The sequence below is a fragment of the Melanerpes formicivorus genome, unplaced genomic scaffold (genome assembly GCF_026170545.1).
Source record: "Melanerpes formicivorus ecotype bairdi unplaced genomic scaffold, bMelFor1.0.p_v2 SCAF_5, whole genome shotgun sequence".
NCBI classification, from domain to species: Eukaryota; Metazoa; Chordata; class Aves; order Piciformes; family Picidae; genus Melanerpes; species Melanerpes formicivorus.
In genome coordinates this window covers 30,089,509-30,101,910 of record NW_027142357.1, presented here as the reverse complement: position 1 = coordinate 30,101,910, position 12,402 = coordinate 30,089,509, and the positions used below count along the sequence as shown (strand labels likewise).

General features: G+C 44.1%; 1 protein-coding gene across 2 annotated transcripts in view; it reads left to right on the top strand.

The window, feature by feature from the left end:
• HSPBAP1 (HSPB1 associated protein 1) overlaps positions 1–11,841 on the top strand; it is a 42,261-nt gene extending 30,420 nt beyond the window's left edge. Inside the window, exons 5-8 of one of the 2 annotated variants that reach the window (XM_068138996.1) lie at positions 140–257; positions 8,522–8,605; positions 10,938–11,048; positions 11,241–11,841. In XM_068138996.1, coding sequence (XP_067995097.1) covers positions 140–257; positions 8,522–8,605; positions 10,938–11,048; positions 11,241–11,789 — 862 coding nt within the window. In that variant the 3' untranslated portion in view covers positions 11,790–11,841. Of the gene's footprint in view, positions 1–85; positions 258–8,521; positions 8,606–10,937; positions 11,049–11,240 lie in introns of both variants that reach the window. The other variant, XM_068138994.1, reaches the window with a different exon arrangement.
• The last annotated feature ends 561 nt before the right edge of the window (positions 11,842–12,402 follow it).

The following is a 12,402-nucleotide window of genomic DNA, read 5'->3' as shown; positions in this document are numbered from 1 at the left end:
TTTATTGAAAACCTTGCTACTGCCTTTAGTTCTTTGCTGTAACTGACAGGCACTGAATACATTTTTATCTCCTCTCTATTTTCAGGAAGAGATGGCACCTCTTCCCACCTGGTGACACCAGTTTCCTTTATCCCACCAGGATCCCTTATGAAGAATCCAGTGTATTCAGCAAAGTCAACGTTGCCAACCCTGATCTGAAACGCTTTCCTGAGTTTAGGAACACAACACCTCACGTGGCTACACTCAGTCCAGGACAGGTACCATTCACATAGGAGCTTTTCTTTGAAGATGCCAAGTAAATTATTTAGCCAGCTGATTAAGGGCTAGGAATTCTTAACAAACTGACTGTGGAACTTCCCTCTCCCTATCCTCTGTGCTCAGGCTTGATACATTTCTCTCAGCGCAGGAACTTTCTTTGCTCACAGTTACTGTACGAGCCCTTTTTGTACAAAAGCCACAAACATTTAGTGAGTTAGTTCAATCAGCTGCTCAATTCCATCACAGTTCTTGCAATCTCCTCCAGTTTGTCTGCTTCAAAACTTTCTCAAACAGTACTCCAGCCTGACTACTCTGAAACCAGTGTGTTCCATAAAGTGTATTTGATTAATGAGCACGCAGAGCCAGCAAAGGAGCTCAGTGTGACAGTGAATAACCTTCACCAGGGAACACTGGCCCAACTCGTTGCTTTAAGAGCAGAGTATTGTAATGATGATACTGCATTTAGAGTGCACACCATTCAGAGGTTTCATGGTGCTTTACAAGGATGTGAGGATATTATTAGCCCTGTTTTACTGAGAAAGTTCAGCTGTAAGTGCCTGGCTTATAGTCACACAGACAGTCAGCAGCCATACGAGAGGACTCTTAATTCCTAGTCTTCTGCTGTAAGTAGCATCCTTCTTTATTTAATCAACCTGGTCTGTCTTTGGAGTCTGAATTACCCTTTTTCATTTGTGCAGCAGTGCATGTCCTTGCAACACACTCCTGCACAGCTCAGACTGTCAGGCCTTTCCAAAGGAATTTTGCAGTGTTCATTGCTTTGACTGCTTACGACAGTGGAGTTGTCACTTCTAGAGCCTTTTCATCATTCTCCTACCAGATTTTGTCACCTCTTTTGACATGCTAGCTCACTGAGCTGTGCAAGTGTTCCCCTTGCTACTTTCAATAATTTAAAGAAAATTTTTTGCTAATCCAGCTGATTTTGGGTAGGCAGAGCAAGGAGTGAACTGGTGAGGTGTCAGACTGGAGCAGGATAGTAGTTTCCAATGAGAGGATGTGTCTTCCTCACCTCTCAAGAATATGCTTTTCTGCTGGTGCAGTTGTAAATGGGGAATGTGTGATCAACCTCTATTGTTTGCACTACACTAGCTCCTAGTTGTTCTCCTAAAGCATTTTGCACTTTGTAAGGTTGCAGTGTTCAATAATTTAAAGCACAGAGAACAAATTTTTACTATTGATAAAAATGCCTCATCCATTCAGCACTGCATTATCCATGATCTCCAACACTATTTCCATTTATAATCTCCTTTGGAATGATCAAGTGCAGTAGTGAACCTTTAATATGATCTTAATTTTAATTAGGCTTAAAGCAATTACAAATTAATCTTGCTAGGAATAAAGATCTTGAGCCAGCTCAAGTTGCCTGCATTGCCATGAACGAGATACTGTTCAAATTTCTAGGGAGAAAGTAATGTAGAGGCAATGAAGGAATAGTGAGGTATTGCCTTTATCCATTTTAACAGCACCTTTTGCGTGGTGCTTTCCAGCATCTCAGCCAGAAGCTTACGGGGAGGTGGCTGGGGACTGCTGTTGTTTGATGGAGAGTAAAGGAATGACCTAGAAGGAACTCCTAGAAGGGCAATCTTGATACATGCTTAGCAGTGGGGTTTGTGTAAAATTGATACAACTACTGCAGAATTTGCAGCCAGCTTTATTTTGTGTTAATTTATAGCATCTCCACTGCTTAAAAAATAAAGACAAAGGTATTCTTAGGTATTCATAAGAACAACTAACTGCACGTAGGGCGAGTGCTGCATTGAATGTCAAAAACTTTGTGTGTCTAATGCCACCTTCTGGTCATTGTTTTCTACAGCCATTTTTTTTCTACACCCGTTTAAGGCTTAAAGCAGAATTCCCTTCCTATAATATTGTACCAATGCACAATACCTACTTCAGTCTTCAGTTGCATCCTTTGTGCCCTTTCACTGCATGCTTCAGAGGTGAATCTCTGTTAAGAATTTAGGTAGTTGGCTGAGACTTCACCTTTTATAAGGCTTCAGCCTGTACTTGACCAGTGGCTGTGGGCTGAATTTCCACAGAAGTCTTAAGAAATTCTACCAGTCAAGTGTAGGAGTGCCTTATAACCTTTTGGATCTGGTCACCTGTGTGATGACTGCCAGGCTGAGTGACAAGCTTGGAGCAGGAGGTTGACTGGTGGTGAACTGGTGCTCACTGAACTACTGAGCTTTCACCTAAAGCATTAGTATTTTGGTGTATTTGTTCCTAATTTTGCAGTGTTTCTAGTAACACCTTGATTGTTTTTACAAGTATACAAATACTGGCAAATGGGGCTAAATGTCTGTTCTAGTACATTTCACCCCACATTCTGGGACAGGTGGTAAGAGAATCAGGAGTAAAAGATGCTGCCCTCAACTGAAACCTTACTCAGCACAGGTGTCCCATCTGCCATCAGTGGGAGGAACCTGGCACCTCTGTGAGGTGATTCATCCTCCCTGTCTCATACAGCTACAGTCCTGCAGGACTTGGCCTTCAGCACAGACTATAAAAGAAGCCTATGCTTCACTTTTTTATTATTAAAAATCAGAGAGATAAATCTCACCTGAAAAGACTACAAAAAACTGAGGTGCTATACAAATACAATATCATTGATCATTCTTTGCTCTGCCCCACTTCTCACTAGCTTCATGCTTCCTTCCTGCTCACTAATGTAATTGTTCTTAATCCATCTTCCTCTTAATCCATATGACTAGGCAAGGTAAAAAGATGAGAAAGCAAACCTCACTACACCTGAAGGTGGACACAGGAGGCTACACACATCTGCTCTCCTAATGGAGAACTTCCATACTGGGCTCCCATAAGCAATTCCTTTCCCTCTCACACAGCCCCAGACAAGAGGGGTAGTGGACACCAGGACCCATGCAGTTACAGGCAGCTCTCAGCTGCCCTTCTGCCTATTCTTTTGCTTCCTGGCCTCATTCTGCAGGTGCAGGCTGGAGCCAGAGAAGTTGCAATGAAGCTACAGACACCAGTGGTGCAAGGGAAGACCTAACTGAGCTAGTTTTAGAGACACATCAAGTCCAAGATGGATGCTCCCTTCCAGCCTTGAAAAACGTTGTCACAGTGGGGGAGAAAACACTTTAAGAGATCAAGGTTATTTCTTGCTCTCTCTCACCATAGTCTGCTGCTCAGGAGCTATCCTTCTCTGCTTTTCATTGGCTGCTTTCAGAAAGTCTGAGAGACAGACCTCAGGCTCACTCTCTGTCCACAGCTACAGCTATCACTAACATCCTGCATATAGCTACAATGTTTTCTCTTCCTGTGCAGTGTCTAACAGACCACAGGATACTGCTCAGCAGCCAGGGCTTTCAACAGTGCAAGGCAGATCTCCGACTTCTAACCTAACCCTGAGCAAGCAGAAATCTTCATGAAGTCAGGGAAGGATTTCCCTATGTGCCACCTTTAAAGAAAAGGGGTAGAAACTCTAGTTTGAGCTTAGAGTGGGGAACAGCAGAACAAACAGTCTGAAGAACCAAGAAAAACATAGTTGCTGCTGAAAGAAGTGTTCTGACGAGTCAGGAAATGCAGTAATTCAGATTTTCAACAAGACAACAGAATGTTCCAGCTCAAAGTCTACAAGGTACTGTTTTCCAAGGGGTTGCAGGCCTAACTTTCTTCTGTTGGAAAAGAGTTTAAGTGATTTTGAAAAAGGAGCCTTCAGAGCTGCCTGCAGCGTTACCCACAGTAGATCACTGATAATTCTAGTCTGGGGGAAGGAAGGAAGAATTTTCATGTGGGAGGCTACACATCTGGACAGCCCATAGAGAAGCCCAACCCAGCCTTTATATACCAGAACTTGTGTCTCTGTCACAGAAGAAGCAAAAACACCTGAGCTGAGTTTACACTAGAACTGGTGGTTAAAATACCACTTAGCCAGCAGCACACCTGGGGAATCCTGCCAGTTCCTAACACTACTTTTCCACCTCTTCCTTGATCTTGCCTGGGTCCTTATGGACAGAGTATGGTAACAGCCCCATTCTCTTCCTGTGCAGAGTGCTTTTCACCAGGGCTGTCTCTGTATTTCTGACTTTAGTAGCCCTTTCAGCAAGTAGGAAGATGTTAGCATGGGAGGAAGGCAAGTTAAGAAACAGCTTCCTAGCACCAGGGGAGCCAGGTACCAGCTGGGGTGGTTGTGGTGGCAGCACTCTCACAGAGTCCTCATGTGGTTCTCCCACAGAGCTGACTATGCATTTATTTGTTTTATATTGCCAGGCTTGCAAGCAGCTCTGGGATTTCCTTGAGTTCTCCCATAGCTCCCCATCTTCCCAGCACACTGATGTTCATTGGTGCCTCCTTTTCTTGCACATTTACCTAAATAGCTTTTCATAATGAGCAGGAATTCCTTGGTATAATATTTTGCTTCAGGGTATGCTCTCTTTCTGAAGCAATTCCACCTTTGCCCTGCCTTTGCACTGTATCAAGTTAATCATGTCCATGGAGAATTTAAACCTGTTCTGTTCTCTGTGCTGTACAAGTCTTCAGCATTGCTCCACTTGCTCTCTCAGTGTTCTTTTTGTGTCTTTCCTCTAGTTACAGACCAGAATTTCATTATATCTTTTCTGAGACTTCTGTCCTACTTTGACTTCATCTGCTATATTTGCCTATCACTAGCCTAAATACTTAAATTATCTGATTGGTTGCTGTTTAGATCAGCACCTTCCCAGCCCACTGATCTAGATACACTCTGTAGAAATCAGGCTAACACAAGATTATCCTCTAGCTTGGAGTAGTTCTGTCTTGCTCTTGCACTTTACATTTCTCCTGTAAAATGTCTGCTGCATTTGTGTGTGTATATTATTTCACTGTGGCTTTCTTTCACATTTCCTACTGAAACATAGTTCCAAATGTATTTCAATGGGTGTCCCATATAAACATATGGAAGTCTGCTTTGTTTTACTGTGGAAATGACAGTTAAGGGTAGGGGTGGTGGGGTTTTGTTTCTTTTGGTTTGGTGAGAGAATTTGGGTTTGGTTTTTTGTTTGTTTTAGTTTGGAAACCTAGAAGAGTGCTGCTTAACTCTGTGGGGTGGGGGAGGTATCTTGTGCTAATTCTGCTGCTCCCTTGCCAGTTATATTTTTGGGGCTTCATTACTTTTTTTTTTCCAATTCTTTATCTTCCTTGAAGTCTTTCTCCTTTTGGTTTTTGATAATTTCCTTTTCCTGATGCTATAAATGCTTGTTTTAGCAAGCAGAAGCCCAAAAATAAAGAGAAGAGGAAGTGTCTTTGTGGTACCTGTTACACCTCTGAGTCACAGCTCTGTAACTCCTCCATAAATTGCATCAAACAGCACCAGCTGCAGAAATACACAACTCTGCAGTTATTAACCTGCTGGCAAGTAAAATCTGATTAGTCTCTCCAAAAACCAAGTTCCTCCTCTTTGGTTTGTTGAAGAGATCGTATTTTCCTCCTAGTTACAGCTCCTCTTTCCAAAGCAATTCTGTCTCTGCTTTGCATGTGACTCATGTTGAGCCAGCATGTTCCATTCCTAATTTCCATCTTGTTTTTCCAGGCAGCCACTCTCACTGAGCCACTTACACCCTTCCCTTAATCCACCTTTCACTTTTATGCCCTTGCTGGATAGTCTTTCTGCACCATAGTCCAATTCTCTGGTGCCAAGCTCACTCTTCCAATGCAAGTCTCAGAAAATGGACCCCATTTCAGGGAGGTCGTTCTGGGCCCCTCAGTTTAGGAAGGATGTTGACTTGCTGAAGCGTGTCCAGAGAAGGGCAACGAAGTTGGTGAGGGGCTTGGAACACAAGCCCTGTGAGAAGAGAGTGAGGGAGCTGGGGTTGCTTAGCCTGGAGAAAAGGAGACTCAGGGGTGACCTTATTGCTCTCTACACCTACCTGAAGGGAGGTTGTAGACAGGTGGATGTTGGTCTCTTCTCCCAGGCAGCCAGCACCAGAACAAGAGGACACAGTCTCAGGCTGCGCCAGGGGAAGTTTAGGCTGGAGGTTAGGAGGTAGTTTTACACAGAGAGAGTGATTGCCCATTGGAATGGGCTGCCTGGGGAGGTGGTGGAGTCACCATCATTGGAGGTGTTTAGGAGGAGACTTGATAGGGTGCTTGGTTGCATGGTTTAGTTGATTAGGTGGGTTGGATAACAGGTTGGACACGATGATCTTGAAGGTCACTTCTAACCTGGTTTATTCTATTCTTTGTGCTGCATAGTAGAGTTCAGTGTAAGATCCCCTATAGGACAGATGAGTCATAGAATGATCAAGTCAATAAGGTTGGAAAAGACCTCAAGGATCACCAAGTCCAACCTGTCACCCAACACCTCATGACTACTAAACCATGGCACCAAGTGCCACATCCAGTCCCCTCTTGAACACCTCCAGGGATGGTGACTCCACCACCTCCCTGGGCAGCACATTCCAATGGCTAACAACTCTCTCTGTGAAGAACTTTCTCCTCACCTCGAGCCTAAACTTCCCCTGGCACAGCTTGAGACTGTGGCCTCTTGTTCTGGTGCTGGTTGCCTGGGAGAAGAGACCAACCCCCACCTGGCTACAACCTCCCTTCAGGTAGTTGTAGACAGCAATAAGGTCTCCCCCGAGCCTCCTCTTCTCCAGGCTAAACAATCCCAGCTCCCTCAGCCTCTCCTCATAGGGCTTGTGCTCAAGGCCTCTCACCAGCCTCGTTGCCCTTCTCTGGACACGTTCAAGTGTCTCAATGTCCTTCTGAAATTGAGGGGCCCAGAAGTGGACACAGTACTCGAGGTGTGGCCGAACCAGTGCAGAGTACAGGGGCAGAACGACCTCCCTGCTCCTGCTGGCCACACTATTCCTGATGCAGGCCAGGATGCCATTGGCCTTCTTGGCCACCTGGGCACACTGCTGGCTCATGTTCAGCCAGAGTCTTTGGGTACTTGTATGATTCTGCAGGCAGTGAAATGTGGGCAGCCACTTGCTAACAGATAAAGCCATTGCAGGAGATGCAAATGCAGTTTTCATTTAAAGTGTAGGTTTCTGTGATCAAAGTCCCATTCTGAAGCTTGCTCAGTGTCGAAAATGTGTTTTGGCTTCGCTCTGCGCAGGGTTTCCTACACTTTCAGATGTCAGGAGTAACTAATTGGTGATATTTTTAATATAATGGCCTCACACAGACTGACTTCCTTCTGGTTTTTTGTGTGGCACCAGATTAAAGTACAATTTCCAAATGTTTTTGACCTTTAGAGGGCCAACGCTTTTTTTTTTCCCTCTTGTTTGACTTAAATTGAAACCTGCAGAGAACATTTTGTTCTCTGGTCCAAAACTGACTCCACTCTGACTGTCTTCTAAGTGCTTGGAGAACTAGGGCCACAGTCATTGTTTCCTGCACTGACATTTTCTCATTAGCTGTGGTTTGATGTAACAAAGCACAGGACTATCTAGGTAGCAGAACAGTCTTTCAAGTGATTTGTGTCTACCAAGAAAAAGACTTTTCTGCAATTCAGATACAGATCATTGCTTTGCTTTCCCCATTCTGAAACCTGTGTTTTTATCTGTCTCTGACCATTTTTATTCCTTGCCAAAAACATCTTTTATGCTTTTCTTGATAGCTCTATGTTAATCTAATGTTCAGTAATCTGTAAAGCTTGTCCTATATCATCAAGACGTTGATGTCTTTGTACCTTAAAAGCCATGGGTTAGAATCAATTGTGCGTCACAGCCATCATCCTTGTATCACTGTAAAGCTTTGATCTAAACTAGATTGTCATGATGCCTGGGACACCTTCTTTTAAAACCCTGTCTACTAAAAGTGCTAAATGTAATACTGGTGGTGATTATTTACTACAATTAAAGCTGCATATTGTTAATCACCTAGATGAGTCTTAGGATACCTGCTTTTTGGGGAAGCCAGCTGGCAGTCCTTCTAAAGGAACTAGGAAGTTTACTCAGCTGGAGAGTCTACAAAAGAGTTCTTGCTTGGCTGAGACTTTCTCTAAAGCCCTGTTCTTATGCTATAAAACAGCTACGCTCCTTTTATACAGCCTGCCAAACCTTGTTTACCTAAAGTCACAATCCTGCTTCACATGAGAAGGAGTTCAGATGAGAGGTAGTTCTGGATCATGTCCACTTCTTACAGGATAGTATTAATACAAAGGGAGAAGAGAAGGGATATTTATGTCTTGAGAAAAAGCTCTTTAGAAGATAAAGATGACCTTCCCCTCCCCCCCCAACTGCATTGTCTCTTTTTGTCTCTGCATTCTGCTGGTACCCTAATGTGATGTCTCCAATTCCAGGTCCTGCTTGTTCCAAGGCACTGGTGGCACTATGTGGAATCCATTGATCCCATCACTGTCAGCATAAACTCTTGGATTGAACTGGTATATTTTCCTTCTTATGTCATGGTGATGCTGTGCTTCCATGTCTGCATGGACTTTTGTCCCTTGCCTGCCAGCTTTAGCCTGCTTGAGTGTGCTCTGTCCAGTGGGTGTGGAGGGAAAACCCTTTATGAGTAGTTTTTCCTGAAGAACCTTACAAGGTTCCAGATCTGAAGTCTCAGTTTGGAAGAGATTCTAGTTTACCTCAATCAGGCAAAGAATGAAACAGAAGCTAAACATTTCACATCCAGTTTCTTATGGGCTAACTGGCTTTGTGGTGCACAGGGAACAAGAAACAGCAGCTTTCCCTCCAGCACAGGCTAACACGCCAAGCAAAGTTAGAATTTAACCCTGGAACCCTGGAATGGGTTGTCCAGGGAGGTGGTCGAGGCCCCATCGCTGGAGGTGTTTAAGAGCAGGCTGGAAGAGGCTCTGTCCAGCCTGATCTAGTGTGGGGTGTCCCTGCCCATGGCAGGGGGGTTGGAACTAGATGATCCTTGTGGTCCCTTCCAACCCTGAATGAAACTATAAGTTGTCCTTCTGTGGAGGAGCAAGTCAGTACTGGATCACTTGTTCTAGGCCGATAACTCCCTTATGGCTGGTGGTGCATTGCTACACACTGCAAGAAAAACAAATAATGCGGCTAAACTCCATGGCCTTTCTGGTCAATAAGGCCTTGCAGAAGCCACCAAGAACCTGTTTGGTGACAGCATCTGGGTCAGGGAGTCAAGAAGAGGTAGTTGTGTGGCATCATGAACAAAGCAGCGTTTGCTGGATCTTGCTAATTAATACCACACGCTTGCTTTCCCCAGATGTCGAAAGCTGCCATCTAGCAAGTGTAGCTATTACAGCCCAGGTGAAAGTTCCCTACAGAAACTATCCCTGGCAGCACTGTCAAGAGCTGCTGCATCTATAAAAATAAATTCTGACATGGATATTGTAAGACAATACTGAACATTTCCATTACCACATCAAGCAGTTCTTGCTTGCAGCTGTTACCAGCTGCTTTCATACTGACAGACATGAATCACGCCAACATTTATACTCCAAGTGGAACCATTAATTACACTGGCAAGGCTTGAGAGAAGAAGTTTAATTTGTTTTCAGCTCAATGTCAGCTACTCAAAGTATTCCTTACTTCCTAACATACTCTTAAGCTCTCATGGTACAGCTCTGTTATTCAGCAGACCAGGATGAACACCAGGAGTGCGACACCTTGCTATGCACATGTAGACACCCAACTCTGTATTTTGGAGGCTTGTTATATGAGGCCATTAGTAAGCCAAGCCTCCAATGCTAAGAGCACTTCCCCCTGCTTCTGTCCCAAGTTCTGCTCAGGCTTCCAGGATGAATTGCTGCCTTCAACACTCACACTAGCAAGATGCATGGCTTGCCTGAGGTGTTCCTCAAAGCCAAAATTAGTCCGTTCAGGGCTATGGGTTGACTAAGTTACATTTTTCCTCCAGAATCTACAGGTCTGAGCATGTCAGTGAAAGCAAAGGTCTGTATCCACTCCTGGGCAGTTGTCACTGAAGTAACTCAAACCACTTACATTGTTTGGAGAGTCTTACTGTCTCTTTCACACTTAATTTCTGGTATATGGAAGGGAAGGGTAAGTAGGAAGGAAAGCTAAAAGAAAAGATCCTATAAAGCTTTGTTCTGCTATCATAAACTGGCTGGTACCCAGCTGCCCAAGGGGATGATGCAGGAACTGAAGGCCTGAAAGGCAGAGCCAGTTACTAACTATAGTTTTCAGTTTTGCAGGAGAGCTTTCAGACTTTTCCTTCTGCTGATGTTTAAAATTGCAGCAGTATGGTAGCTGCTGTTACATTATAAAATATTTCCTGCCTTTCTTTAAGACTCACTTTTCTTTGCCTCTGTAGCCCCCAGACAGTCCCTGCTTGATGCAACATCCTGTGTGTTTGAAGTATACTTCAGCCATTACATGTAGATGTGTAAGACTTGCTGTGTACTTCTGTGGTCCTTTTAGTCCTAAAGAGCTATGTAAACACGTACATTAATTCAATGCTAACACTGCATTGTAATTTTAAGCACCAGAGTCAATTAACAGAAAACTAATAAGGGGAAAGAGTATATGCACACACTAGAAGCTGTTTCTTGCAAAGCCTTTTTCAGATGAGTAGTTGCTGTTACTCATGTGGGGGCTGTACACAAGTAGGAGCACCAAAAGCCTGAAGCCTTCCACTGACTTTACATGCACAAGTATGGCTTTCAAACAAAGGCTATCCATGTAGTTCATCCCAAGATCTTCCAGCTTTCTGAAGAGACTCAGGTGCTAAACCATCTCCAAACACCTTCTGTTCTCTTGAGGCAGGATGCAGATCATGAAGCTCGTGTAGAAGAAGCAATAACTCGAACGCTGGTATGTGCCATGAAATCAGCAGAAGATCCCAGTGATGGAGATGTCTGGCTAAATCCCACAGAGGTGAGCCCTCTCTTGCTCCCATTACAGCGCTGATAATGAAGAGTTACTGACATTTTGCTTAGCTCCCCCTGAGTCTTTCTGCTGCCCCAGAAAAAGAAATCTAAATTCCTTCCCTTCTTGCAGCAAAAGCAATTCACGGAAGACAGTCATGCTGTCTCCTTTTAACTGCATGTATCCTGGGTGTTTTTGTAGGTTGAGGCAACATCCCACGAAATCAACCTTCAGTACCTGAATAAGGCAGTGTCTGCATATATCAAGTCTCAAAAAGCAAGTATGTCAGAGCAGGCATGCTCCAGCAGCACTGGTGCAGAGCAGAGAACAGGCACCTTGTGCAAGAGAAGGAGAAGAGAAGTTGGCTGTGAACCAGAGGGCTGCAGATTACAACCCCATGAACTTAGCTTTTCAACAGAAAGGCTGCAGAAAATACCTTTTGGGCCTCATCTTATTCCAGTTTTACCACAGTCTGAAGAAAGAAGCTCGATGGGTGCAGTTGTGGTTGAAAGTGACAGCAGAGATCTTCTCCAGGAAAACAAAGGAGGACATTTTGGGAAATTACACTGCCCCAGGAAGCAACTGGTAACGAGTGATGACTGTGAACTGCCTGCACATCAGATGCATTCAGACAGCAGCCCAAATGCCTCACAAGCAGCCCTATCTACCAATGATTTGCTGGACTGTTTGGTTAACCCACGTGTCATCAGTTTAGTGGCTCGGCTGCTGCTGGAGAGAACAAGAGTTTAATGCTGGAGTGCTTTATCATTGCTGAAATAAAGCAATCAAATGGCAGCCTTGTTCTGGGTGTTTAATCTCTGCAAGAATGAATGTTTCATTCCAAATAATTTTTAAGTATTAGATAGAATTAATGGGTAAGTGGCAGACTGAAGCTGAGCTGAAAGAAGAATAACTAGTTAATGACGGCTGGGAAGAGAAATGTGTGTTCAGGCAGAGAGCTCCTCAGTGTTACAAACAAAAGAGAGCATACAGGGTTATACTCCCACCAGGCTGTGTGGATGGGATCTTTAAGTGTTCTGCAGCTCTGAGCTATGAAACAAGTATGGCTTTAAAAGACATCATAGGAGGGAACATGGGACATGGTTACATAGCAGGGGGAGACTTAAGATTGAGAGAAGATAAACTGACTTACTGTAGACTGCAGCCTTTGTCCACATTTGAAGTGAAATGGCCGATAAGTGATCAGGTGATCACATGAGAAATGGCAATTCCAATTAAACCTAACCTCAGGCAGTGCACTCACTAATGCATTGACTTCCTCCCCTCTGCAGAACAGCTTCAGCTTTGTCACAAAGCTCTAGGGTGGAGTGAAACAAAAGCCTTCGGCATGAAAGTGGCCTTC